General features: G+C 39.6%; 1 protein-coding gene across 4 annotated transcripts in view; it reads left to right on the top strand.

Annotated features, from left to right (window-relative positions):
* The window catches only part of dennd1b (DENN/MADD domain containing 1B), a 101,544-nt gene that overhangs the window by 71,536 nt on the left and 4,838 nt on the right, over nt 1–25,170 (top strand). For 2 of the 4 annotated variants that reach the window (XM_067512942.1, XM_067512941.1), the window contains 9 exons: nt 924–1,049; nt 6,579–6,680; nt 12,685–12,775; nt 13,790–13,830; nt 15,162–15,197; nt 15,673–15,729; nt 16,738–16,827; nt 24,218–24,303; nt 24,758–24,980. In XM_067512942.1, coding sequence (XP_067369043.1) covers nt 924–1,049; nt 6,579–6,680; nt 12,685–12,775; nt 13,790–13,830; nt 15,162–15,197; nt 15,673–15,729; nt 16,738–16,827; nt 24,218–24,303; nt 24,758–24,980 — 852 coding nt within the window. The other 2 variants (XM_067512943.1, XM_067512944.1) reach the window with 2 other exon arrangements.

Here is a 25,170-nt window from a genome sequence, read left to right as displayed (position 1 = left end):
ACAAAACAATGCAAAGTTACTCACAGAGGAATTATAATTAATGTTTTTCACTAATTGAGGTTGAAGGTTAACCTTATGGGCTTTTCGAAGCTGCTGCTACTGCTAACAGCCCACACCAAACTGCATTACAGTAATATAGACCTCCTATGCAACCCAATCAAACGTCATGTTTTTGTGCTAAGCTGGCACAGCCCACACAGAGAGTGGCAGTCCCTCACCATCTCTGCCTCCTCCTCGCTCTGCCACAACACAGTCAGACTACTGCTGAGCAGGTGAGGAGAGACTCTTGACAACTTCCTTCCCAGACTCCCCAGGGCCCGGTGGCCAGGGTGAATCTTTTGTCATCCTAAAACAAGCTCGGGCCTGCTGCTCCTCCACTCTCGCCTGGAGTCCTGAAGACAGAGCCAGGAGAGGGAAAAATAATTAAATACATTTTATGTCAAGAGTCCCTTTCTGGAGGGAGTCCGTGAGAGCCAGCAGGGGATGGGAAAACAGGAGGACTGGAAAGAAAGAGGAAGGGACTAAGAAATGGAGGAAGGCAAGAAGGTGATGGGTAGGAGAGAGGGGGTGGCAGCATGGAGAGAAAGGGTGAGAGAAGAAGAGCAAAGATGCAAGTTTCCATTTCCTCTCTGCTGCCCCCTCCCTCTCTGCTGGCCCCCATTCTCTGCTCAATTAGCAAAGCAGCAGGTGCTCCCAGCAGCACAACAGATAAGCTTGGAGGAAAGGCTGAAGCTTTTCCCCCTCTTTTCTTTCCTTTTTTGAGATGACCTGCAAATGTGATACTTCACACCCAGAATGGGCTAGCTGTTTCCTCCACCAATTTCAGAGGTGATAATTTAACTTTTACCCCTCCATCTCTCTCTCCCCCTCCATCTCTGTCTCTTCTTTTATCTCCCACATTCTCTCCTTATATTTTCCACCAGGTGTCCTCTCTGAAGAGCAAGTTGAAGAAGCAGTCGACAGCAACAGGATGTGGTGTGGCCAGGGCCTTTCTCCGAGCGCAGGCAGCTCTGTTTGGATCCTACAGAGACGCCCTCAGATATAGACCTGTAAGCATCTAGCGTCATTAATCACTACAGTGATCTTGTGTAACTGCATTGCTGTGCCATATTAGGTCTCTTTGGGGAACTACATTTGTTTACACAGAGTGAGACATGGAGTTTAAACTAACCTGGTTTATAGGTCAGTTTACCCAAAATACAAAAACACTTTATCTCACTTTTTTCTAGTATAATCTATCAGTGCAGTTGATTTTAATCTTTTCCTGGGGTTTTGTATCCTAGTCTAAGAAAACAGTTAAAATACAATTTTCTTCAGAAAGTCAACAGTTTATCTGGCCAAAAAAAATTATAAAGTATCTCTGTATAATTAACAGAGCTGACTGTAAACTATTTTAGAGAAATTATTTCTTTTGCAGATAGTAGCTAATTCTTATTTGTTTAATATATTGTACTTTGTGTAAATTGACCTTTAAACCCCTCACAATCCTATATACAGATGCAGAGAAATTTTGTCTGTGTGTGAGAGCAGCAAAGAAACAACATAAAACCACGTTTCAGCAAAGATTATAGTTCTTTGGATTGCATATATATAACAAGACAGCCAGAGATTGCCATTAATAAAAACTCCATCTGACATATTCAAATTTGTTACCTGAGCGTAACAAATTTGCTTCTCAAAATGTGAGGCACATTGTAGCACTGGCATCTGGTTAGACAGGGGCAGTCTTGACTTAAGGTAAAAGGTGTGTTTTCAGTAGGAGTGCAGAGCTAAGGTGGGCCTGTCTGAGGCACTGAAATGTCAGTGGAGCACAAAAGAGTCAGGACGTTCCCTTTGAAGATCCCTTTTAGCCACCTTTGGTGTTTTACTCTCCTTTACTTAGCCCCCCTAACATTTCTTTTCTATCTTTTCTGCTTATCAAGTCTGAGTCAGAGCAGAGCAAACTACAGCATGTCCTGTTTGTCAAATAGCGAAGCCTTTGTTCCTTTTGCCTTTGAGATTAATTGGATTTTGTGGACTCCTGGAGTCAAGACACTACATTATTGATGCTGTCTCTCTTTACTCTGTATACAGACAGTATAAGAACAAACTGCCTCCCCTCTGACTCAAGCACTGAGACAGTTTGTTTGTGTGGGTGTTTGTGTGTGTGAGAACATGTAGCAGTTTTCCGTGTTTTCTGTTAGTCTGTATCTTGGAGCCTTACTGTATATTTGTGGTGGCTCAAAAACCATGGCCGTACAATATATTTGTCTGTCATTTGGGTCTGTTATTTGGGTACCAAACTCAGATGCACAGGTGGGAAGAATGGCACAAACAGGTGGGATGTCCAAGATGATGATAGACTTGGACTTTGTGTTGGGAGATTTGTCAGGAACATTGTTTATGGTGCATTTTCCCTTTTTGGCCAGTTTTGTTAATTTATTTACGAATGCAAACAATACTAAGAACAAATGGGAAGCAATGGTGGACAAATTAAATTGACAGTAAAAGTATGTATTGTGGATAATGCAGGAGCACTGGCAGAGCACTGTCATTTTGTGTTATTTGCACATTTTAACTGTTGTCTACAGTTGCTTTGTACTGCATACATTTTATTTTAGAGCTCATTAAATTATAACCATTTGAAGGCAGCAAGAAATTGCCTCCTTTCTTAAAAACAAAAGTATTTTGCTTTCAACACAAAATGTAACTATATAATGTAATCAAAAGTAGATTGGTGTGGTTTCACAAAATAGCTTCATCACATTTTTTATTGTTTGTTTCTGTAATCATGTTACAAAGTAAAAAAAAAAAACAACACATCTGCTTCTCGCTGCAAGTTTGTGAGGCTCTGTGCTCATTGTGCTGCTCTGCATCATCCAGACAACCGTATGATTTCCTAAAGAAGTGCCTTTGCATCTTTTGAGCTTTTGTTGCCATGCATCACCATGATTGGCACAGCTGTTTTAGAGTGATGAGACCGTTAATCTGACTGGGTGAGAGCATATTTATGAGTCACCACACCTCCTGATTTATATTGACCTTCACCCAGCCTGTTTGCACTTGTACCACAGCACCTACGTTAGTCAAAATAGCAAGTGTGAATGGAGACGCCCACGCAATATGTGTCTCAAAAACCTACCACTTGCACAGTTATTAACTGTAAATGAAGATACAGATGAGACTTGCTTCATTCTGATATTTGTAAAAAAAATCCATCTGCTAGTCTATGTTCCATGCCAAGGAAAAGCTCTTCCTAGACGGAGCTGAGATAAGCGGTGTGGTTCACAGCCCCATATATCTCGACAGAAGGAAAGGTGTGGATGCTTGGTTTTGCTCACTGTTATAATACAAATTATACAATGCTGTAAAATGATAATAATTTGAAATACATTTAACTTAGCTTAGCATTTCTTATGTTATCTATTTTAGCTCACACTAACAGGTTAATAGGTGCCTCTCACCAGCTCAAAGTAGCAAAAGAGTCTGGCAAATAACCTACAGTAGAAGTTAAGATTTATTTTTGCCACCTCAAGTAAAAGTTTGAAAACAGTGTTTACATTGAAATGTAAAAGACAAATACCAAAACACAGAAACTTTGGTTATCATTTATCTGCAATAATTAAATCAGCAGGTAAACCATCTAAAACTTTTTATGCTGCCCTTTTCCAGAAATGTATCTGCGGCTGCTCTAAGTTAATGACCATTAGACCAATAATATAATTTTTATGTAGTTGGATTTTTCAACATAGTTAGAGTGACCTGTCATTTTCAGTGTAAATTAGTACTAAAACTTGCCAAGCTTCATGACAGCTTTTCTTAGAAACCCACCAGTCTATCATCAGAAAGAAAGTTTATTCTCAATGTGATTTAGCCAAAAAGAATTCTTTAAAAGCGCTGGATCCAATCAGGATAGAAGACACAGCGGCCTAAAAAGACAAGTACTTATGAGTGTCCATTTAAGAAAAGGGGATCACTGCTCCTTAATTGGCACCATCACTGAATAAAACAAGAGAAAATCCAGAGTCACCAAAAAAAGAAACCCTACTAAGGTTAGCAAATCACAAGAAAATGTTGCAGTGGGCCAAGTGGACTGATGAGTCATGTTTGAGGTGCTTAGATCTAAGCAAAGACCATTTCTCAGACTCAGACTTCATGAAAAGGTGATGGATGCGTGCCTAACACCATCAGTGTAGCACTGAGGCAGAAATGTGATAATCTGGGGATGTTTTGGCAATGGGTGATCTGCATTGTATTCAAGGTATCCTCAATTGCTATGGATACCACTCCAAACTGAACAGGTATGCCATTCCCTCTGGGCAATGACTGATTGGGTATATATACTAATTTTGCAGCAAGAAAATGAACCCAAGCATTCTTCCTGGTTGTGAAAGAACCTGCTGGGATACTCTTAGTAATTACTTGACCATCTAAATCACCCATCCCATCGGGCTGGTGTAGGAGAAGCAGGACTGAAGAGGTCAGGAACACTGGCCAGCCAGCACAGCAGACCTTTAGGAAGTGTTGCAGAAAGCCTGGGAGGAAATGACATCTTAGTATCTGCAAAAACTCAGATTTGTCAGGCAGTTTGCTGTAAAGGGCAGTTTTGTGTTTTAGATTTTCCTTATTTTTTTTTTTGTTGAAAAAGTAAGCAATATTTTAAGCTCAAATATTTAAATATTCTTTCAAATGAATTGTTTTTTGTTTTGATTTGTGATCCACTTAACAATGATTTGACAGAGCAAACTCAACAAAAGATAAAAACACATTAGTGAGATGTTTTCACACTTGTTTCATGCCAGTGTATATTCCATGGTTTTAAGAGGGGGCGTGGTGACTCAGTGGTAGAGCATTGAGTTGGGATGCAGGAGGCCATGGGTTTGAATCCCACCCCATGACGTGTAGCCCCGCCCACCCACCAAGGACCACCTTGGTGCCTGTCCCAAGCCTGGATAAAATGGGAGGGAGTGCATCCGGCGTAAAAACACACGCCAAATAAACCATACATATCCAATCCAGATCATCCAACTAGATGTGAAAACCCGCGTGAGGTGTTAGTATAGAGTATAATGGACAGAAAACATTTCACATTGTCTTTTTTTCTCTACAATCCTGTTCTGTAAGGTTACAAATGTTTATTTTTTGTTTAAAAAAAGTACTTTAACAGTTCAGATATTCAACAAAAAAACCTAAGCATAAAGACATATAATCGTACGAAACTCTATGAACAGAATGCAGTCAATGCAGAATAAAACCGCTAATTGTTGAACGATGGTCACTGTTTATTGTTAAAATGGAAATTTTAGTCTTAAATTTAAAGAAGCTTTAATTAATGCTTAATATCAGTGTTACAATTGGTAATGTTTTAATTACTTTATATTATCTTACACAATTATCCATCAGGAGCCCATTTGCGGCTAAAAAAACAGGTGTAAGTGTTTACACCACTGCCTCCTAATATATTTAAAGCACCAGCCCCGTCACTGGCCATATACAGTTAAGAAGGCGTTTTATTTTCACATATTCTGATGACCTTTGTGCCCATGTTAAAAAAGGATGAGGTTAATGTTGATGTCTAAAGTCCAACAGGTGTAAGCAAATAGCAGATGGCATTTCCTGCAGATCTGAGAGAGTCAAAGTATTTTGTTGGATACTGATTGGTACACAGTGCCATGAATTCTAATTAATTTTTTTGTTAGAAGCAGTTATCAGTCTCACTGCTAGCTGCAGTATGGTCCATAGTGGAAACTCAGAAAGTGTATTTCCTCACTTTTACGAGAGAATACACCTTAGAAGAGTTTAGTGATGTAAGTGGAGCAGGGTTTTTGTGATGTAATTTGGGGCACTGGTATAATCCACTCACGCATGAAAACGGGGTTAGTCTCCAGTGTTGTTAAGTTGTTTTTTTGTGCCACATTTTGCTCATAGCCTGGAACAGACAAAGCACATTGTTTTACACCAGAAGAATTTGGAGCATAATTGAAACATGTGAGAATAATGTTAATTATGAGAAAACATGAATTGGGAATGGCTACAGGGCTGCCTGTGATTGACCTGCAGTGGTTTTGTTGTCATCCTTCATGTCTATAGCTCACAGGCCAGCAGAGATGATGTAAGAAATGGTAATAATGTGATAATGTGTTAGTGTTGAGTACTGGGGAGTTTGCTGGGACACTGTCTTCTGGTTTTGGGGGGAGGGGATTGTGTGTGCTTTGCCAGAGGAACTGTTTTCTGTTTTTTCTTTAACTAATACTTTTCCTTATTTTTCCTTCCCGCTTCCTTCCTGTCTCTCTTTTAGACTCATTTTCTGTTTTTAGGCCTGCCTAACTCACAAATGAAGTAATCGGTTGAAATAGTTCTTTGCTAGAAAAGATTTGTTTTACAGTGCATGATGAGATGAGTGTCTTGGCACGGTGAACTATACGTATTGTAAACCTTGCCTCTCAAGGCATCAAATGCATCTGCTTTCCTTCAATTGGTTTTATTTCTGAAAAGCATAAATATGGTGAAAACAGATTGGTGCAAACAACAGTAAGCCAGAGTGAATAGTAAATAATTTTATATTTTAACTTTTGCTGATATTATCACTGTGGACTCAGGGGGAGCCAATCACATTCTGTGAGGAGAGCTTTGTGAACCATCGCTCAAGCACCATGAGGAACTTCCTGTCCATGGCTGTCAACCTGCAGCTCTTCAAACAGGTACCAACAGTTGTCTGCACACTGTGTGTGTGTGTGTGTGAGTGAGATTGTCTAAGTTTTTAATAATCAGGATTAACTACATTTTTTGCATGCTATAACAAGTAAGATCGATCTGACCATAGAAAATGGGGAGATTCTAATCTGGGTGTACATTTTACCTGGGACTACTTTTAGTCCCAGGTCTATCCTGTAAGCTCTACACAAGGACAAATAGAACAATATAACTGGGTACTTGATCGGTGGGTCTATTTCAACATGTGTTTTTTTTTCCAGATTTTCATTCAGAAAAGTGAAATTCTTTGTTGTGATAGATGAAAAATGACTCTCAGCACCACTTGTGCTTGGGAAACTGTCAACATGGTGAAGTTACTATTTAGTAGTGTACTTTGACAGTTCAGTTATTCAGGGCTAGGAAAAAAGAAGAAGAGAGAGTTTTGGGATTATAGACTGTTATTGGCCCCTAGGAACTGTTTATTCTGGTTATCTCTCAGCTCACATCTTCATGTCTCCCTGTTTTCATAGTTTTGCCTAATGTGCACAAACTGCACTAAACCACGATAAATCAGGCCAGTTAAAAACAATGTACTGGACAAAACCACTGTCACTGTCGTTTTATGTCTTTTTGTATTGTATGTGTAAAACCAAAAAAAAAATTACTAGGTCCTCCGGAAATGAAATATCCATCACTAGTAAAGTTGTGTGTCTGTACGTGCAGCATTTTCAGAGTGTGTGAGGAGGCACAGTCTACTTTGTTCATGTTTACTGCATTACTTTTGACTTGCAATTGGTCATGTATACTTAATGTTTCCACCCCCCAAATCCCTTCAGCAAGGCTAAACTTTGATAAGCCAGAGCCAAGTGGAGAGACACCTATGGCTCTATAGAAAATTTCTTCTCACCCCTTGAATTTTTCTTTGTGCTCTCTGACCTGTGATAGTGTGATTTACCCCCGAGAGTTACAGCACAGCGGCCCTCAATCTGCCTTTTGTTTCTCTGGACCCTCTTGCTCTATAATTTTCCCAGGCATAACGGATAGCGAGCAGTAGTTCAAAGCATCCTCCCGGCTGGCTCCTGCCTGAGCGGTAGCATTGGGAAACAGGCCCTTATCTCCTCCTCCTCCTCTCTAGTACGGGGGATGGGGTGAGCTTATCTCATCCACTCCTCTTTCGACTAAAGTGAGCGAAGCCAGTGGTCCGACTGAGCTCTGCTCTGACCATGACCCATGAGCTCTCACAAGCATTCAAATAAAACTCAATTTTTGTGGCCACACACATGCACACATAATTTTATTTATGTACATATATTTTTTTCTAGAAGGTCTGTTTCTTAAGCTAGACATCATATTGTGAACCTACATCAATGTCACTTGATGCTGCAGACCAAGAGAAGAGTAGAATTATTGTATTTTAGGGGAAGCTAGCGTACATAAAGTATAACCAGTGGAATCTCAAAGGTCAAGTTGTAATATACAGTTTAGTACATATACATCCACAGGTGACAAGTCAACTGTGGTGGACACCTATGGACACACTACATCCTAGTGTATAAACAAATAGCCTATAGGCTATAGATGAATAGGTGTTTGAAGATGTAAAACCAAATTGTAGGGTAATCAAATTGACTAACTTGAAATACACTGATGCTAGAGGTTAAGTGTCACAGAAAAACTATGAAAATATAGACACGTTGACATGCGTTTCTACAACATCCTAACCTAATGCGATACTGTTTCTCATGACCTACTGTAGATGCAGTAATACCCAGCAGAGTTTGCTGGTTTGTAAAGCTTTATGCTTTGTTTGTTCAATAGGTGTTTCATAAATTGTAATAAAAAAATTACTCCTCTCTGTGTGGAGTAAAAGTAAATATTCTCAGAATTTGGCTCAGTACATCTATTCGTATATTAAAAAAAACCCTATGTTACATTGCTTATGTTACAATAGGAGTAGGGATTGCTTCTTTACAATACCATGCTTTTTAAAACTAGATAATTTAAAACTAGATAATTATTTTGATGTTGTTTTGTTATCTTGTTTGATTTTTTTTTTCCCTTATACCTCATCTACAGTAAACAATCTGTGCTTATTTTCCCAAAGGGATTGTTAACTGAGGGGAAACATAAGGGGGTCCTCAGTCGCCATTTTTGTAACTTTAGTAGTGTAAACAAACAGGTTGGGTTACTATGAAATAATAAGTAATCAGAACTAAAGTGAAAACCTTTGCGCATGTACTGTGTGTTGTGTGTGTGGCGCTATATATATATATATATATATATATATATATATATATATATATATAGATAGATAGATAGATAGATAGATAGATAGATACACACACACACATATTTATCCAGTTGGACACAGTGGCCCATGTGTGAGATTTTTTTTTACTGTCAGCTACATTGCAGTATGGTTATGTCAAACCTGAGACAAATTGATACCATATTATTAAGATTGGTAGCCCACAGCACACATTACACACATGGGATAGTGAGGTGTTAACCTGACTTTGAGGTGTTACCGTCACATCAGGAAATTGCTTTTCTATAGGTACTTGATTTTTTTTTCCCTTTTCCTTTTGTGTAATCAGCTCTTTTGCTTTACGATCAGCAAATAATTCTAGTTATATAAGGAACTCTAATAGAATAAAGTTCCTGATGACAATTCAGTGAATGTTAGTAATACTTTAAGAGCTGAATGGTCTCGTACACCAGAAAACCTGTGTCATGACATGACACCAAAAGTCATTAAGTAACTTTTTATATCTTTTATAACAATATAAACATTTGCTTACTATTTTTAAACACGCAAAAGTAAATTATCTTTAAGACAATTGTCTCCAAGCAAAATGCATCTGAGTTATTTGCTTGTGCATTGAAAGCTGCTGTCCACCGGTCATTTATCGTGTGCAAGTAAGAAATACAGATGCTAAGCCCACCCTAAAGTAGAATATACGCATACACACATCTTAAAAGTCACAGTTTCACCCTGTAACATACTTTTGTTCCCAGACTCCCTCTCTCTCTCCTGTTCCCATCCACCAGCCCATCTCTTTTCAGAACAGAACAAGTGGGAGAAATCTTCCACAAGAATGCGGGGGAAAACCTGTTGACATTAACCTGCTTCCTATCAACCATCCTCTACTCTTACGCACTTACATACACACAAGCACACACACACACACACACACACACACACTGACATCTGTGTGTGTTGTGCTTGCAAAGACTGATTCAATAAACTTGTTTCCTCTTACTGGAAACTAAGCCATACACTGTTTCATTGAGTGAGTTGGGGGGGACTTGTATCCTGATAATTTACTGCAGGGAGCCCTTGTAAACACTATACACCCTGTCAGTCAATAACTAACTAATAACTATCGATCTTTGTGTATTTGAATGTGGATGCTTAGTCATTCACAGAAAATGAGAAATATTTGGCCTTGGATATTATTTGCATAGTGTCTGTAGCCACTTCTCTGAGTGCACAAGTACAATAAATGTTATAAGAACAATAGACAACACCATAATAGACAACACCACAATTGGCTGCTACATATCTGCCTCAAAAAAGCTGCATTTTTTTCTCAAAACATTTAGTCAATTTATTAGGGTCTTGGATTAATTGGAGCTTATTATACACAGTACTAAACTTAGTGGTGGTTATTTAGAGAATTGTTTTTTTTTTCTATGTTTGGTTGGTTGTATTTCAGCATATTAGACACCAATAGTGGTTTCCACTTGAGCCCTAAGCATCCTTCCTCCAGATCCAAAACATGAACACGCCTTGAAACTCTTCCAAGAAACCTATAGTATAAATAATGAGACTTCTGCTAAACCCCTCAGTATCAGTTTATAGGTTAAAATTCCACAAATAAAAATTGAATTTCCTTTTAGGCTTTCTGTGTTTGTATCTTTAAATGAACCCCTGTAGTGTCCTTATCCCGGCTTAAAGTAATGCTAAACATTTCCAGAGTTTAAATAAATGTAGACCACTGTGTTTGTCAGTGAGCCAGTCTGCTGGTGGCCAGATGGGACGTAAATTTCTCTCCCTACTGTTTGGAACTACAGCGGCAACAAATAATAATAGCGTGACATATAGACATGAAGAGATGGAGGAAGATTTACCTCTTAGTTTGGAACTTGGTGTGCTCTAAACTGTTCTGCATGTTTCTTTGGTAAATAAAAAAAAAAAACAGTCAAAGCAGAAATATTTACATGCTAATGAAGTGTATTTGTTCTGTATTGGCAATGTCAAATTTGTTTCTAATAATCTATCCAATCTCTTACTGTACTGTTTGAATGAAGCTGGTCCTGAGGTGGTTCGAATTGTCCTTGATTGTTTTTTTTTTTGTTGTTTTTTTTTGTAGCTCACTCTCAAAACAAAGAAATTAGCCCGTGTGTGTGCACATGTGCATGGGTTAGTGTTGGTTTGCATGTGGGTGAGAGAGTGGTGATCACAGTCTGCCATTGTTGAGTAATGTCTAATTAGAGCCCACACTGAGGCAGGTAATCTGGCTGGGATGTGTGGAGGGAAACTAGAGGGGGTGGGGGATAAGTGGAGCCTTTGGCTAGGTGATGATTTGGGTTGATTATCTGCACTAATTGGGCCAGCTAAGTAGCAGAGCAGTGGTTGGAACCTGCAGTCTCACCTCTCATTAAAATGATCTAATGATGAGTTTCCAGCCCTTCTGACCAGAGGAACGGGTGCCTGTGTTGGTAGCTAGTTAGCAGGCTCTCCCTGAGGACATGCACCCTAAAACAACTTAGACTGTTGTGGACACCCTTGGAGAGGTGGGAGTAGGATGGCTGCAGTTAAAATTTTCTGACAATAAGTTGTTGTTTAGTATTTGTATTAAAAAAGAACAGTATACTATTTGTTTTGTTTGGGTTTTTTTTTTTTTTTAATACAAAAGCGTGTTCGGAGGTAGGAGGTGTTGATTGTTAATTAATGCAATGTCAGCTTTAAATCCAAATGCACCATTGCTGATTGTTAGCTGTTTTTCCCTCCCACCTTTACACAAACCCATTTTGACAGATTTAAGTTTAAGGTCAAAAATTAAAATATAGACAAAAAATACAGACAAACTAGTAGAAAGGCTGTGACACCACATCTTGAAAATTAAAAAAATAAAAATAAAAAACAACAATACCTTATTGCATTTGTTTTACACTCACATTTGACTAAGGATGTCATTGTAAAGTGTTATTCTCCCGCAGATATTTTCTAATATTAAGGCAGATGGGACAAGAACAGTAACTTGTGGGTCATTGTGGTTGGATTTTGTTAATATAAAACATATGTGACTGAGTGACACATGTGAATTTAATATTTAAAACATTTTTATTTTCCCGAAAACAGCACAAAAGACAATACTTCAGTGGGGTGGTTTTATAATGCGCCAAAGTTACATAAAGAAAGTTCAAGTATCAATGATATTATTTTGAATTCCCTGCTTTTATTTTGTCAGGACCTTTAAAAACTCTCAAGATACAGCAATGGCTTTAATGTCTACTAAATATTGTGTTAATATGTTAATTACAAATTTTGGATTTGTGGGTTCGTGCATTTGTGTGTGTGTGTGTGTGTGTGTGAGACTGTGCATGTGTGTGTGTATTGCTTGTACCTGCATAAAATAATTTATGTGCATTTGTGACTGGGCTCGTGAAATGTGTAGCTTTCTTGGCTGTTAGGTCCATATTTATGAGATGGAGTTTTATGCGCTCTATGTTACAAAGAGAAAGGAAATGAAACTTCCTCATGTCTCAGACAGTGTGCAGCATGTAGTCTGCTGCCCTAATCCCTCACCTGCTCTACATTACCAAATCCCTATTACCTGCAACCAATCTAATCTTGGGATGTAGTTTCCGTCACATAGGATTAATAACACCCCACTGTGGCTGGAGTGTTTGAATCTGTGTGTGTGTGTGTGTGTGTCTGTTTAAGTGTGTCCAAAGCCCCTCCTCTCCCTTCTTTAATAAGCACGTTGTAATTTATGGTTGTAGTTCATCGACGGACGGCTGGCCAAATTAAACGCAGGCCGCGGCTTCACCGATGTGTTTGAAGAGGAGATCACAGAGGGGGGCTTCTGTGGAAGTGAGTAGTGCTAGACCTGTCTATCAATTAATCACACTCTGTTTGTTTGCCATATTTCATGCTGATGTAGCACTATATTAAAATGTTAGCGTGAGCAAAGCAAAGAAAAGCCAAAAAAAAAAATGGTCAAGAACTTTCTTAGGGTCAATTGAAATAAACCCCCTTGAATGTTACATTTACAATGTGTTTATAAAACAAATGATATGAAAAAATGGTTAAATGATAAAATGTTTAAAAAGAAAAAAAATCTCTATATTTATTTATAATGCTTTTCAAGTCCACCTGTAATCACATAAAAAGAACGTTTAAAGTATTACATTTGTTTTAAACAAATATAATAATAAATAATGTGTATTAATTTATTCAGATATGTAAATTAATTTATAATGCTATTGACTACGCTCTAAATTGGTATATTGTTTTATAATCTGCATGCATCTTGAGTCATCGTCATTTCAAGCAAAAATCTTTATTGGAACTGATACAAAGGTGACATGTGAATCTGATTGAATATGGCAAAAGAAGATTGACAAAAGAATTAACATTGTTTTGGCAGGATTGAGAATCATTACACGTGGAGTCTGTGCACCACACATCAGAAGTCTGAGTGTGAAACAAATCCCCCTGGAATGCTCAGACAAATTAGGTTGTTTTGATCGTAACACCTTAGGTCCGATTTGTATTTACATGACAAGGAAAAAATGTCATGCAAATGTTTTGCAATACTCATATTATTAGGTTTCAAAGTTCTGATCCTGAGCCAAACCCACACTGTCATCTGTAATTATTTTTCTAAATAGTCCTTCATTCTGCCCACATCAATCCAATATTTGATTATATCCAACATGTATCGTAGCACTTGGTTTCGAAACCACATTTATTGCCCAATAATATGTGAGGTATATACTGTCACAGTGTAACAGCCACAGTTACCTTTGCTTTGCAAAATGTATGTTGTGTTATTGAGTGCAAAATTATTCATTCATATTTCCTGTGTTTCATGCATCCCTATAGGTAATTCAAGGTCCTATCAGCAGTGGATGCACACTGTAAAGGTATTCACTGAATGCCCTGCATGTCATACCTCAGCGCTTTTATCTTTTTATTTTTTATGTTTCAATCATTTTATTTCCGAGATACGTTTAATTGAAAGTGTGAGTGACACAGCTCAGGGTTTGAAGTCCTAGCGTTAAAGGGGCTGTCTGAATGTAGAGATCCAGCTTTAGTGCAGTTTTGTGTGTGAAGCGGCGCATGCAGGAGGACAGTGGAGACAGACGGAGGGAGACAGAAGTGATTTGACGTGACAAGACGTCCTCTGACATGACATGTTGATCTGGCAGCAAAAACAAGCGTTACTCCGCTGAATGGACCCAAGAACATGGATCTCCCTCCTTTTCAGTCTCTTTCCCTCTTTTTTTTCTTCTCTTTATCTATCTCTCTTTATCGTCCTCTTCCTCTTTTCATCTCTGTCACTGCCCCCCCCTCTCTGAGTATATATCTCTCACCCTCCCTTTCTCCTCATGCCATCAGCTAAGGCTGAATTAGTTCTCTAGAGTGCTCTTCAAAGGTTTGTTAAAGTTCACATTTCCTGACTGACAGGGATCTATAAGAGGGGCATTCAATTGCCCCCCCCCCCTCCCCGCCCTCCTCCTTCTTTCCTTCTGCTGACTCCTGAAACGCTGTCTGCCATTTACTGTGTTTAGCCGACGCTTTGTGCTTACACTAAAGACCAAACAGAGAGAGAATGAGATGCCAAAGGAGAGATGCAGCAATTCTGGGAGGGAAGAGAAGACAGGCACACAGAAATATTTGGGTTCCACAATGTCAGTCTGCAGAACTCAAAGTAGAAATCAATCATGCACAGTCCCTTCTATTGTTGTTTGCGGCTGTTTCTAAAAACATCCTGAATGCTATGAATCATGCCATTTATCAGGGCTCAGAGATACTTTGCGACGTGTCACTACTTTCGTCTGAAGTGGTATTACAAATCTATTTAGAGCTGCGAAGGGAGTCATGGCTGTGTTTGATAATGAAAATTAGTCCAGTGTGACTTCTTTAGGGGTTATAGGATGGGATCATGACACAATAAAATAAACAAATTTAACATCCTTTCAACTACGTAATATAAAGCAAAACTTAGAGTACTTTTGGTCTTTCTTGGTCTTTAATACAGTTTGGTTAAATGGTTAAATTAGACAGTGGAAATGGGATCAGATCATCATTGCAATAAAAGCAGATAACAATAACAAGTATTGCCCAGCCCTGTCTGTGTATATACACTGTAGATTATGAATTCCTATAAAAAAACATACAGTTATTGGGTTCATGTGTGTAAATTCCCTCACCATATCTTAGTGACTGACAAATTGTCTTTGTCTTAACACAGAGAGGAGGAGCACTCATCAACACCGCCGTGACAAAGGTATGTTTTTCTGTAAAACTGCCTAACAGGGAGCCACATTAGGGCTTTGTTCAACGCTGTATGCACATACATTTCAACGAGTGTTGAAAAAATCCACAGAAATAGACCTCTGGTGTCATTTTGCAGGTTCTTTGTAGAAAATCCATCAGACTGCTTGAGTACATGAACATTAACTTAAAAATGTGAGTGTTGCGAATTGCTGTGGAGGGAATGCAAGCATTTTTCATGACCAGTCTGCGTTTGATGAGCAGTACCATGTCATTAGGTGCTGTACAATAGGTGGTCAGGGTGCCCTTTCATGTTATCGCCTCCTGTTAGTGTGCGAAGCTCTCTTATCCAGCCTTTTGTCTCCGTGTTTTTGCCACTGAGATCAAAGCATTTCTTGATGTTACATGAAACCAGAACAGAATGTTAATGCAACATGTTTTGATTAATGTGTGTGTGTCTGTGTGTGTGTGTCTGTTTTTCCACCTAGGCCAAGAGTCATGCCAAAAGGGGCATCCGGGACATTAAGGGCAGACTTAAAGCAAAGGTGAACCTGAGAGCGTTTCTGACGCACATGCACACGCTCACATAAGCATGGACGCACACATGTACACATAACTCTGTACTGAGGCACACAGATATACACAAGCCCCCCTCATGGAAACAGACAGGAAAGCTGCTTTACATGGACTGTGTGCTTCTGACACAGGGGCCTTTAATGACTGTTGAAACCTGCTTAGCACTTTGTTCAGGGCTGTACATTTTTAACCAACGCCCCTCTGGCGATGGCCTGTCATGTCATCCAAGCTCCAGCCCCTCATTCTCTTTCATTGTCTGCATATTTCATCAGTGAGTCTGTGATTTCCTCAAAGCTAATGTAACGAGGTGTATGTTTCCATAAGCCTGATGGATTTGATAAGGCAATAGCAGTTTGATCTGTCAGTGGGAAAGTGAGGAGAGAGGGCACTGATGATGAACGAGAGGAGCCTGCACTGTGCTGTTCTGTATGCACACATAAACACACACGCACGCACACACAGTGGAGACAAACAGAGGTGCTGAGATCTATTTGATCTTGAAGTCACATTTCCTGTGCAGTCAAAAGACAAATAAATTCAAGTACCTCAGGATCACATTTAATCAGCAGAGCATTTACAGTATGTTGCTTCCAGATGCAGATGCTTTTAAAAGGCCCTCTGGCAAAAGCATATGGAAATTAAAAAGATCAGAGATGTCTTGATTGTTACCTTGGTTGTTGTTGTGGTAACTTGTCATAGAAGTGTGGAAAAGGTAAACCTGGAGCGGTCTGTGTTTACATGTAGGTAATGTCCAATGCATTAATTCTCAAATAGCTTTCATTTTTTAAAGCCTTAGTGATTTCCTGAAACAGCTTGCTGTGTGTTTTAATCGATTTTGACGTTTGGCACAAAGGAATAAACAGTTTAATGGGACAATATGATCAGTTCTTTCTTTTTTGGGAAGTGGTATAAATATAAATAAGAAAAATGCGCAGATCGCACAGAAGATTTATGTTCTTTGTCTCTGTTTCTTTTAGGAAGAAGAAGAAGAGGGAATGATGGTCTGTGCAGGGTCTCCCACCAGCACCAAAAGCCTGTCTCCAAGGAGACTGCAGAACATGAGACGGGTATGATACACTCACACACAGATGCACACAGTAAATGAGTTAACTACATTTCACTTGACTGACATGGATGCAGTTTTCTACTTCTGTACTCTCTCTGTCCACCTTTTGCTCTCAGGGCTTTTTTCCTCTCTCTCCATCCCCTTATCTTCCTCTCTTTCTTTGTATCCCCCCACTCTCACAGAAGTACAGTAGTTTGTCAGGGTGCCAAATGTAATGATAAGCATTTTTTTTTCTTTCAACTCTCATGTTGTACATTCAGTACTTTTCTCTGAAGAGCGTGGACAGTAGAAGCAACTCATCTGCTGGTCAGCATTTCCTCTGAAGAATTTGCTTCTTCACCATTAGTGGATAGCACTTTTTTTTTCTTCTTTGTTGTGTGCAGAGCTGGCACAAGATGTGCACGCACATGCATGCTCACAAAACACACATTCATCAATACATTTATCAGGAAAGTTAAGATCACCAGGGAGTTATTAGACACTTACAGTGTAGTGTAAGCGAACATGTTTGCTTTTATTTTTGTTGGTTTTATATTAGTTGAGTTTTATGCAATTAAAACTGTACATTTCTGTATAGTACAGAACAAAACATATGAATTCAGCCTCAGTTATACTAGTTATATCTCCCACTTGGTATTTATTCCTCTGTTCTACCAGCAAGAGCTTTTCCATTTCTTATTGTCAAATGAAAAAAATGGTAAGTGGACTCCAAATTCTATCTCTAACCAAAACAAACCCCCCCCCCCCCAAAAAAAAAAAACATGCCTGCATGCATACAGTGACATTTTGGTCTCAGACATGTAAGAGTGTGATTAGGAGCAGTTGTGCTGTCTCTAATTCGCATTGGATTTCCCATGTGTGAGATGAGGCTGGAAAGTCTTAACACAGGGGAAGGTGTGACGACCGCGGAGAGGAGAGAAACGGCAATTAGGGTTTTTCTAAAGGCCTCAGCGGACGCCCTCCCCCCAGCGAGTGCACGCACAAAGGCGGGCTAACACAGATTAACAGTTAACATGCAGCTGATGTGCACAAACACTCACACTGTCTTTTAGCATATGCACACACTCACCCACCTGTCCCTGCCATTGCAGCCTGCACATTGCACAATAACTGGTCCCCGAAAATCACTGGAGGAGGGACAGAGGAGAGGATGTCCCACAGCTGCAGTTTTGTGTATATTTGTGTTTATGTATCAGTTTTATTGTAGCCAAACACTATACTCTTCCCATTCTTACCTTTTCAAATTGCTTTCCTAACTGCTTATAGTTCATACACTAACGCATTCATATGAAATGTCTTTGCAAACCCTCCTGAGGTCTGTGTCTAAAATCTGACGGTCCAGGATTCTTTTCTGTCAGCTAAAACCAAGACTGAAAATGGAGAAGCCAAGAAAGCCTTGATAATTTATGGCCTGTCAGTCTGCAGTAACCCCTGAAAGATTGAAACTTCTCAAAACATTTGTCAGGAAATTGTACTGGAAGTTGTAGCACATTAGTTAGAAATATAAAATGGAAACAAAGTAAGTAATGTTTTTAATAAATACTGCTTGAAAAAGATAAACAAACATTTGGCAAGCATATTATGAACTTCATTTACGTTTTTTGGGTTATTATCTATAACGTTGCTACACTTTATGCTAGCTATTTAAGCACTTTAACCTTACTGCTCATATACTCTATATTTACATTTCAGTTTACAGTATAATAAAAAAAAAACATAGCTGTTCCTTATGTCTCACCTCTCAGTTTTTTTCTGTCATGCTTCCTATGAAATGTTGATACTGCTCTTCTGCTCGCAACTGTCTTGACCAGGTGTTCCTTGCAGGAGAAATTGATCTCAGTGGGACTAACCTGGTTAAATAAAGGTTAAGTAAAATGGGGAGGAAAAAAAACCAAAACACAACAAAACATTTATCCTCTCAGCTCCTCTTCTCCTCATGCCCACACACAGACCTCTATTGCTTGGCCCGGCTCTTACTTCTTCTAGCTCTTCATTCATGAAAACATGCCCCACTGACTCTCAGTAGACAAGCCAAGGTCCTGATTCTGTCTGTACTTGTTGGGATTTTTTTTCACACATGACAATAACTCACTTAATTTTTAGTCAAATTTAATTTCCCACATTAGGGGCGAAATTCCGTCTTTTCTTAACATAAAATTACACAGCTGCAAAAGCAGGTGCCTATTTGAAATTTGGCATGCTAAGTTGAAACACCATTCCCCAATCTCATTTTAAATAAATCGAATTTAAATACTGCTAAAAAGTTGCATATTGACATTTTATTGCGATACGTCCTTACAGTCGCTACACCTCCTCTGCGTCCTATTTGCATGTTCAAACCAAATGACCAACAAATGTTTATTCACCTGTTTTAATAAATTCAGAAACATCTTGTTATCAGAAGCGCCAGAAAATGTGATGTGATCAGAAAAACTGCCACAGTCTTGCATAAAAGATGCAAGCCTGATAAATTTTTATCATTCATCATTTTTAGCAAACACCTCTAAGTCTGTCCTTGAAATGAAATGAATGATCCTAGAGAGGCTCCTTTAATTAATCATAGCACAATAATCAGAGTTATGAAATTCATATTCTATTTGATCAGCCAACACATGTACCAAAGTGAAAGTGCTTCTGTCATATGCGTACATATTTCAGCCGTATTTGGCAATGTGGGTGATTTGTAGTGTTTGGTGAGCTTCTTGATTAAGAATGTAGGAGTAATCCTTTCGTTTGACAAAAACAAGACTGAATTGGACTGCTGACTCCTTGTCTGATACAACACAAAACAACCATTGTTCTGGCTCCTGTATGGTTTTGTTTGTGTGTGTCACATCTGTTTCTGAGATTCTGTATTAAGATTTGGTGTGTGTGTGCTTGTATGTTTTATTGTGCTGTAAGCATCTGCAAAATGAAAGTGTGTCTGTACAGTACCTCATCCCTTTTGTACATGAGCATGTCTTTCAAAAGCATGTGTGTGTATGTACACAAACATACATGCATTTAGTTTAGTTTCAGTTTGCCTCAGGTTGGAGGCAACAGAATGACAGCTGTTAAGAGAGAAGAGGGGAGTAGAGGTTAGGACAGTGTTATGGACAATGACAGCCAGCAGGCTCAGCCCCAGGCTCTGGACTCTTCACCTGGTGTGGCAGGAGAAATGCCAGCCCGGAAAGCACCACTAGGCTTATCGTGGAAGGGAAATGGGAAACGAACACGGATGTAAAACAGAAGAACAAAGTCACATCGATACATTGCTTTAGCGTATACATGCTCTGTGTGTGTGTGTGTGTGTGTGTTTGTGTGTGTGTGTGTGTGTGTGTGTGTGTAGTAGAGAAAGGTTAATAATTTATTATTTGTGTTTGCTTCTGCACAGAGAGAAATGGCTCGTGTGGTCATGGGCAGTTGACAGTAAAGTGTTTTTAATGTGTTAACAAATATGCACATCTTTCTGGTGATCATTTCAGAAACTCTACTTTTTCAGTGGGTTCAAAAATGTTCAGTAATCTATTATGCATTTTTATTACAATTGTACTTGAAGAATTGTTCATAATGCAGTTGTAAGTGCAATTTAATAATTGTATGATTGAAGATGCTATAACATGAACATTATTCAAAAGCAGTAATTTCTGGGCAAACAAAAAAAGCTAATAACTATGTACAGTATGTAAAAGCACTTTAGGATTAATATTAATTAAAAAGTGAAAACTTTTAACTGGCTGAAATTTAATATTGTGGAGAAATATTTTCAGGTAAATTGTTAAGATGCATTACAATTAACTTTAAGTACAGTATATCTGTCCATGAAAGGGGTGTGTATGTGTGTGTGTGTGTTTACATGGTCATTTGTATGCATTTGTAGTCTCCACTTTGCTCAGTTTCTCCCCACTTCAGAGACCCACTAGCTTCCTTGTTGAAACCAAAGTGCCATCTCCTGGCACCTTGAAATTACTGCACTGCACTCATTCACAGAAAGACACCTGGTGATTTTACTGGATGAGTTTAGTTTAGACAGAATGAGCATAATGCATTTCCCCTCTTTTATATGGCTCCTGTTTTAAGCAAAAAGGAAGTGGGCTTTCAGCAAAAGCCAGTTGGACAGACGAGTAGTGGATCTCTCCTCAAACACGTTTTTTTTCCTCTCTCCTTCGAGTGAGCAGCTCTTAAATAGGCAGACGCAGACTTGGCCGTACTTCTGCAAAGGCTCTGCCTCTCCCCAAGGTTTGTTTGCATTTTCCCAGCATCTCTTTACATACACTGCCAAGTTGTGAGATCAGTGCCCACTCAGAAATACCATATGAAATGTATAATGTAAGGCTGGCTATTAATGTCCGCTAGCTTTTGGCCCTCTCACAGAGCGGCATAGTTGTTCCACATAACTGGTCAGGGTGGGAAGGGTAGGGGAAAGTTTGTTTCTCCAATTGTAGCCTCTAAAATGGATGCTGATGAGTATTTTCCCTCATAACCACAATGAAGAAATGTCTTATATCAAAGCTTAAGACTTAAGTCAGAATGTATTTGTTTAGCTAGAGTTTTAAATGAAATAAATACAATTACAAAATTATAAACATGTTCCTCAAAGTAAAAATCACTTTACTTTGCAAAAGAAGCAAAGATGTCAGATCTTTTTCCTGATTTGAGGCCTCTCTCCCAAACTGCCGAATCCAGCTAGTTTCACCGAAATGCCCTGACCATTTTTATTATTTTCATGACTCCTGTTGTATCTCCTCCTCACTGTGTCGTTCTCTGCGTTCTCTACAGTCTCACTTGTGGCGGAGAGGAAGGAAGTGAGAGTCAGACAGAGAGAAACAGTGACATCTGTCACTGACAGCAGAGTGATGGAGGGAGAAAATGGGAGACAGGGAGGCATGGAGGGAGAATCGCTCCTCCATTTTTCGCCTTTCAGCTCTCCATTAGCCGACAGCGAGAACCTAATGAAGGAGCAGTATGATAATCTGTTGTTCTGCTTTTTCATGCTTTCCACTGTCCTGTCAGGCCTGGGGAGGTATGGGATGGAGGTAGAGCTGTCACAGCTGTAATATGGGGCCTGTTTGCCCTGGTTGAGAGTATCTCATTGTCAATGTCAAAATTTGAAGATTATCTGTATTGTTATTGTTAGTGTTTTTATCATTGACATACAGTATTTTTGATTGTAGAACTCATATTTAACTAGTTTTGTTGGTTTTGACAGCTCTGGAGGAGCAGAAAAATTATGTTCATGTAACAGACAAAAGCATACTTTGTTTCTCACTTTACCAGCAAAATGAATGCAATATGCTGGTCTTTTTGAAAAAAGGAGGAGAAAAAAAAGGGGTGGGGGGGGGGGGTATAAACCTCTTGCACCAAATTTGGCGCTTCTATCGTAAAATGCTCGATTGTTGTGAGTAGTTGAATCTTAACTGCTGCTCTAAGGGGTCACAGTGAAGAGAGAGAATGACAAATTGACAAAGCTGTGAAGTGAGGTACCATCCATTTACTGCTCCCTATGGAACTTCCTTTTGAGTAGACGGCACCGAAGCTGTAACAGAGATCAGAGGGCCAGGCTTCATGACCTGCGTCTGGTTGTGTTTGGGTTCACCTTGCTTTAATAAACACCTAGATACAGAGAGAGGCCCTGCTTCCCCAAACACAGACCTGTGGCACAAATGAAGGCTAAATAACTGCATGCACCATGAACATGAAGTACATGAGTTTTCAGTGTTTATTTATTTACATTTTTTTTTTTGGGAAGCATTTCGGTCCAAAGCAGAGCTTCCCCAAGTGTCTCACAGGTGCATCTCCACTCCGCCGGCCCGCTTTGGTTGGCTGGCACGTCAGCCTGGCCCCAGATTTACTGCCCTGACACAGGAATCCATTAAAAGGCTGTTTAGGGATCCCAGGCCTGAGCCCCTCTGAAATCTCTTTCATTATAGCTCCAAGCTACCATAGAAGGGGAGCGCCTTGGCCAATCAGCAGTGCCACCACATGTGTTCGTGCTTAGCCTGATGGCTGAGAGGCTTAAGTGGCTACTGCACACATCTCCTCCGCTGACTTTTATGGAGAAAATGGAACTTTAACTCTTTGGGGTTTTTTTGTTTTGTTTTTTTTATAATAGAGTGTGTGTGTGTGTGTGTGTGTGTCTTCCCTGGCCGAACACAGGGCTCTAAATGAGGCCAGGCCAGCCACACGTTACATTCCGCTTGTCTGGCTGCCACTGTGTCGGCTAATCAAGACCGGTCCCATTAGGTTCACAGCTCCAACACTGACACCCCCCAACACCTCCCTGCCCCCATTCCCATCATTCTTTGGGTCTTTGAGGAATCTTTCCTCACCTCTCAGCATTTCCTTCCTCTTTTCATTTATTCCCTCCCTTGCTCATTTTTTGTTGTTGAGTTCACTTTTTTTTGCCTTCCATCTTAAATGTTTCTTCCTAGTCTTCACCTTTGTGTCTGATTTTCACCCTACCCAAACCACAATGCAAGCACACAAACACTGCTGTCTTGATTTCTTAAACACACCCTGAGTGCTCCACTCACTCTTAGGGTTGTAAAGAACAATTTTCTCAGGGTTGGGCTTTGATAATGTGGCTAACATAAGTTTATAGAGAAACATGCAGAGAAAAAAAGAGGTGGAGCTAAGCAAGCGGGGGGAAAAATGGTAAAACATTTCAGTGCAATCTAACATCCATGCTGCTAGCATGTAGAAGGGCGAAATATGCACGGTGACTCAAGGATAATTTGAGATACGAAGATGTGGAGCAATATGTCTGCTACACGAGCAAGGTGGATGTGCAAATGCAAATAGTGTAAATTAGAAAGTGAAAGATAGTGTTAACATAAGTAAAGACGCACACACACTGAGTGAGGAACATGTGCGTCGTAGTGGAAAGCATGTTAATAAGTGGCCTGGGGCAGATTTGGGCTCCCATGGGGAGAGTCCTGCCCTGCTCTGTAAGGCTTCTGTCTCTTCTTTAACCCACCTATTAAACATGGTACACAGGTGGCTTATTAAGCCTCCTGCGTCAGACCACTACAGTACACACTGATTGTGCAGCATGCAGCAGTGACAAGTACAGTCACATGCGCTGCTGTTTTAGTGTTAATGGTTAATGCAGTTAATCATATCTTAATTCACAGTGTGTACGAAGCGTTTAGTTCAAATAAAGTGTAATGTGGAGATCGTTTACTGCAGGGTGTCCCAACGATTTTTATCCCTAGACTCAAGTTTGACACATTTAGTCACAACCCTTGAGGTCCAGGTTCATTAAAACAAGCTACTGCATGCATCTCATTGGGACCCAGCAGACACAGACCTGCATCATTTTCTCATTGACTCTCAAGTCATAATTCTCTGAAATGTCTCTGTCATGTCATGTGAAAAACTACATCCAAATGCTCTGTTATTCTCTTTGGCAGCACAACTTTAGCAAGTCTCCAGGGAGCATGGGCCCTCGAGATCTGGGCTACGGGCTGGATGATGATGAGCTGGACAATGCCAGCAAGTACGTCCATTTAATGATCCTTTGCCTCACAGTATTGTCACTGTAGCCATGCTGTTGTAATTATGTATGTTGACATATGAGAACTTCTGCTTTTATTTATATATATATATATATATATATATATATATATATATATATATATATATAAATAAAGAGTTGCCTTTAGCCTTTTGGAAACTGCATTTCCAAGTAGATTCAATCCTTTTATACTCATGATAATACTGCCCCCAAGTGGGCATATTTATCGAAAGCATATGAAAAGGCAGTTTTCCTTTTGATGGTCCTGGTTATCACACTGTGAGTGAGTTGTTCTAAACAGTGCCAAAGGTACAATAATGAACTGGACATTAAATGTCATGTTTAAAACCCAATCATACTAATTATAATTAGTTAATGATGTTATTTTTTGGCAAATCACAAGAATCACTGTCTTCATGTCTTCTCCTGAAAACAGAGTCTCCTCAGAGGACAGCGGGGACGTTCCCTCATACACTGAGGACAGTGATGATTCCTACTCACTGGAGCTCGACATTGATTCCTCGCACTCAGGCCAAATGAACTTGCTGGAGGAAATCCTAGACTCTCTCAACACCTCAACAGTGGAACCAGGCAAACTCAGTGCTGCCAAGAGCCTCGACTTCTTCACTGTCTTGGATGATTTTGACTACAAGACCCCGGTACAAAAGGAGGGCTACAGTGGATTTTGGGAAAAAATTATGCCTGATATCTTGTTTTACTCATAAGAACCAGCAATAAAATGACTTGTAGATAGATGCACCAATCTGTGCATGTGGCAACTTCACCTAAATAGTGTGCAGAATCCTGGTTTTGATATGCAGGAAATGTGGTTTTCGCCCACAGATCGCC

The sequence above is a fragment of the Channa argus genome, chromosome 8 (assembly GCF_033026475.1).
Source record: "Channa argus isolate prfri chromosome 8, Channa argus male v1.0, whole genome shotgun sequence".
Classification (NCBI taxonomy): domain Eukaryota; kingdom Metazoa; phylum Chordata; class Actinopteri; order Anabantiformes; family Channidae; genus Channa; species Channa argus.
The sequence above is the reverse complement of the archived record's forward strand: the minus strand, read 5'-3'. Positions and strand labels throughout refer to the sequence as shown.